General features: G+C 53.6%; 1 protein-coding gene across 1 annotated transcript; it reads left to right on the forward strand.

Moving 5' to 3' along the window:
* The first annotated feature begins 1661 nt into the window (after positions 1-1661).
* On the forward strand, positions 1662-3266 carry LOC136505549 (aspartyl protease 25-like). The gene has a single exon (XM_066500726.1). It carries the CDS (start codon positions 1702-1704, stop codon positions 2986-2988), a length of 1287 nt encoding a protein of 428 aa, XP_066356823.1. The 5' UTR covers positions 1662-1701; the 3' UTR covers positions 2989-3266.
* Positions 3267-4653: the final 1387 nt, after the last annotated feature.

A 4653-nucleotide genomic window follows, 5' to 3' on the forward strand; every position in this document is an offset into this window, starting at 1 on the left:
AAGTAGTGGTCCTTGATCAAATCACGTGTGGCCGCGCCCGCGCGTACGTGCACCAGCAATATATTCGATCGATCGGCACGCCAACGTAACGGTCCGGTGGCCCGGCCAGCGAATGTATGCCGTGGTGGGTGTGTGGGGTAGTCACTCGTCAGTTAACCACACGGTCGGCCCCGTTCGTTGGTCTGAATCTTAATTGAAACTGACTGAAAAACAATATTCTAGCTAGATTATTGTAAAAGAAAAATATTATTTCTATTGAAAAAACGAGCCGAACAAACGAGGCAAGCCGAACGGGGCCATGCGAAGCGTTGGGCGTCCGTCCGACCCGTGCAGTAATTCAGAGGCGCGTAGGAAGTTTGTTTGGTGGGCTTGTGGCTCGCCGGCTTGGCTACATGCATGAATGAATACCTGCTGGCGATGGCGAGTCGACACGATGCGATGATGTTTGTCCTTGTTGACCCGTGAAGAAGCTGTCTCGTCCCGGTAATACCTTTTCAGGGTATACGGCTGCAATAATGCATGCAGCAGGCCGGCAAGATTTCACACAAGGGTACAACTAGTAGAGGCTTATTAATTACTTCCCCACAAGTACTCTGCCTTGTCTTTGGATCCCAGTTCAGATCACCGTGCTTTTCTGATTGGCATATATATGTCCATCTGCATTCGCTCCCACACGGGCATGAACTCACGATGACATACAGTATATATATAATCCGTCGTCCTTGCAAATTCAGACCGAAAATTCCATGAAACGATGCATGGGCACGTATTTTATTCAAAGGAAGAAACTATTCTTGAGAACGACCACGATACAAAAGAAGTAAAAAAATGTGGGAAAGAGATCAGACAGCGTGGCAAGCAAAAAGAAGAAGAAAATCCGGGGAAAAAAAGGAAACGAAGGGCTAAGAAATCAAAGGAGTCCTCTTCACCAAAAGAGCGGCGTGAGGTTCTTGAAGGCAGCTCAAACCCAAAATGCCGCACCATGGATGGTCCGTGTGACTGTGATCTCCCCCACACGGGCATGAACTCACGATGACATACAGTATATATATACGGTCTAAAAAAAACAAACTCTGATCGGCCGTCCTTGGAAATTCAGAATGAAAAATCCATGAAACTATGCATGGTTATTTGAGAACATGCGATGCACGTATTTTACTGAAAGATATCAGACAGCCTAGCAGGAAAAAAGAATACAAAAATCCGGGGGGAAAAATGGAAAATGAAGGGCTAAGAAATCAAAGGAGCCCTCTTCACCAAAAGAGCGGCGTAAGGTTCTTGAAGGCAGCTCAAACCCAGAATGCCTCACCATGGAATCATGGATGGTCTGTGACTGAGAGGACAATTGGTCACAGTGTACTACGGTAGGGCGACGGAAAATTTGGTTGTTGCGCTCTTTCTAGTACTGGTTCTAACCAACCAAGATAAACCTGATAAAAAAAAACCAAGATAAACTAGATGGTCAAACCCCTTCCCAAGGATATGGCCACGCCAAGAACAAGATTTGCCAGATGTACAAACTTATCTGTAATTAAAATTGAGCTCCCTTATTAAAAATAATAAAAAATGAGCTCAAATAACCAAAATCCTAGCTAAAACACCGCAGTACGTACTCCAAGAACCAGAGTCCCAGCTATATAAACCCACCTCGCACACTCCTCACTCCACACCCACACTCCCTAGCGTATTAGCTCCCTCGACATGGCGGCCACTACTACAATCCTTCTCCTCCTCGCCGCCACCGCCGCCTCGGCGGCCGACCTCTCCGTGTACCACAACGTGCACCCGCCGTCCCCGTCCCCGCTCGAGTCCATCATCGCCCTCGCCCGCGCCGACGACGCGCGGCTCCTCTTCCTCTCGTCCAAGGCGGCCTCGTCCGGCGGCGTCACCTCCGCTCCCGTCGCCTCCGGGCAGACTCCGCCCTCGTACGTCGTCCGCGCGGGGCTCGGCACCCCGGTGCAGCAGCTCCTCCTGGCGTTCGACACCAGCGCCGACGCCACCTGGTCGCACTGCGCCCCGTGCGACACGTGCCCCGCCGGCAGCCGCTTCATCCCGGCCAGCTCCTCCTCGTACGCCTCCCTCCCGTGCGCCTCCGACTGGTGCCCGCTCTTCGACGGCCAGCCGTGCCCGGCGAGCCAGGACGCGTCGGCGCCGCTGCCGACGTGCGCCTTCTCCAAGCCGTTCGCGGACACCGCGTTCCAGGCGTCGCTTGGCAGCGACACTCTGCGGCTGGGTAAGGACGCCATCGCTAGCTACGCGTTCGGGTGCGTGGGCGCGGTGACCGGGCCGACGACGAACCTGCCGAAGGAGGGGCTCCTGGGCCTCGGCCGGGGCCCCATGTCTCTGCTGTCCCAGACCGGGAGCAGGTACAACGGCGTCTTCTCCTACTGCCTGCCCAGCTACAGGTCGTACTACTTCTCCGGCTCCCTCCGGCTGGGCGCCGCCGGGCAGCCCAGGAACGTCCGGTACACGCCGCTGCTGACCAACCCGCACCGGCCGTCGCTGTACTACGTGAACGTGACGGGGCTCAGCGTGGGGCGGGCCCTGGTGAAGGTCCCCGCGGGGTCGTTCGCGTTCGACCCAGCCACCGGCGCCGGCACGGTGATCGACTCGGGGACGGTGATCACGCGGTGGACGGCGCCCGTGTACGCGGCGCTGCGCGAGGAGTTCCGGCGGCAGGTGGCGGCGCCGAGCGGGTACACGTCGCTGGGCGCCTTCGACACCTGCTTCAACACGGACGAGGTGGCGGCGGGCGGCGCGCCGGCCGTGACGCTGCACATGGGCGGCGGCGTGGACCTGACGCTGCCCATGGAGAACACGCTGATCCACAGCAGCGCCACGCCGCTGGCGTGCCTGGCCATGGCCGAGGCGCCGCAGAACGTCAACGCCGTCGTCAACGTGGTGGCCAACCTGCAGCAGCAGAACGTCCGGGTCGTCGTCGACGTCGCCGGCTCGCGCGTCGGATTCGCGAGGGAGCCCTGCAACTGAGCCCCCGAGTCCGTCCGTGCCCATGCACGCAAGGATGACGGCAAAGCGCTGCGGCTGCCACATCGGTCGGTGTGCAGTTGGTTGTCCTTCAGTTAGCTTATGCTCCTTTCCAATGTTGTCTGCAATAACGGACGTGACACGTGAAAAAATTAGTGTTTTGTTACGGGTGGCTAGAGAATCAGTGTGTACTGCTTTCGTTTATGTTCTGTATGGCTGTTGGCCTGTTTCAAGAGGTTAATTTGGAGGCGGTGGTGAACAGTGAACTCTTGAATTTCGTACGTCGGCAGTGTCACGACTCACGAGCATGTAGAGTACAGTACAAAAGCTGCCTCATCGCTCATCTTGGATACACAAGCTGTCACTTGGCCGTATCTGATTATCTGAACGTGTACCATTCTGGTCCAGGCCGTGCGTAGTTGTCTTCTGGTTATTTGTTTTTTTTTTCAAAAAAAAAGATCCACAATATAGCCGGCATATATTAACAAGAGAGAATTACATACGTAAGCAGGACAAATAGCTTCTCAGGTTGGACAGACTGTCAAACTGGACGAAAAGAACTAAGGCTCTGTTCGCTTGGAGGAATTTAGAGAAATTTGGATTAATCTGAAGAAATTTGTGAGAACGTGAACAGTGATTTTCAGCCATGAACAGTGAATTCCGGCTGGTTTTTGCACCTGCCGAACGGCGCCTAAATGGGCTACTCATTCTAGGGGTACAAGAGGCCATAACAACTTGGCCTCCAAAAGCAACCAACGTACATCTTCTAACTCACCAAGCCGACTTCCGACAACCGGATCGATTTTTTTTATATTTTAGCCCTTTTTTTAAAAGTTTCTCACAAATAGATCCCTGACGGAAAGAATTTAGAAAATGGACCCTTAGCTCGGCGCTAGCGTCTCTGGCGCCGAGCTCCTAAGCACGGTAGATGACATGGCAGTGAGCTCGGCGTCAGTCACTCTGGCGCTGAGCTCGGCGCCGTAGATCTTGGCGCCGAGCTCACTGTCATTTAACCCCGGCCAACCTTCCTGCTCGAGCGTTCTTCCTCTTCTTTCTCCTCCCTCTTGGGGTTTTTCTCTCCCCACTTCACCCTACCTCACGAATCGGCATATTGGACCTTGGAAACTTTGATTTGATCCGTAGATCTTCGAGAGCAAGGTATCCTCGCTCCCCTCCAAGTTTTTTCGCATCGATTCGGTATGTATTAGTCAGATTTTTGAACGTAATAATCGTCATCACTTAGGGTTTCATTGTATCCATTAATATATGTATTATATAACCGTACGATGATGCCAAGGCGTGGAAAAGCTAGGAAACCTAGGCGCATGTAGTTATGTTATGGGTTCATTGTTGTGCATCAAATGGGAAACCCTAGTGTCGGTGTTTTGGACCAGCGGGCCCTCAACCAACTAGTGAAAATGTACTGCGTGCCCCTAATCTCGGATGGTGATGCAAAGAGGCACAAGGTTTATACTAGTTCAGGCAATAGGTGTCCTACGTCCAGTCTGAGAGATCGATCTTGTATTCCTTGCACCGAGGTGCTTGTAGTAGGGGGTTACAAGCAGGGCGAGAGAGGGAGCTGGTCCCAGGTCTCTGCGTGGAGCGGTGTGGATTGCTTGAGATATTGATCTCAGGCAGCAGGGAAGCGTGCGTGTTACAGAGTATAGA

Source organism: Miscanthus floridulus, chromosome 1, assembly GCF_019320115.1.
Source record: "Miscanthus floridulus cultivar M001 chromosome 1, ASM1932011v1, whole genome shotgun sequence".
NCBI classification, from domain to species: Eukaryota; Viridiplantae; Streptophyta; class Magnoliopsida; order Poales; family Poaceae; genus Miscanthus; species Miscanthus floridulus.

Bases quoted from the DNA above. Each gene is read 5' to 3' on its own strand.
- LOC136505549 (XM_066500726.1), top strand. From the start codon at position 1,702: ATGGCGGCCACTACTACAATCCTTCTCCTCCTCGCCGCCACCGCCGCC.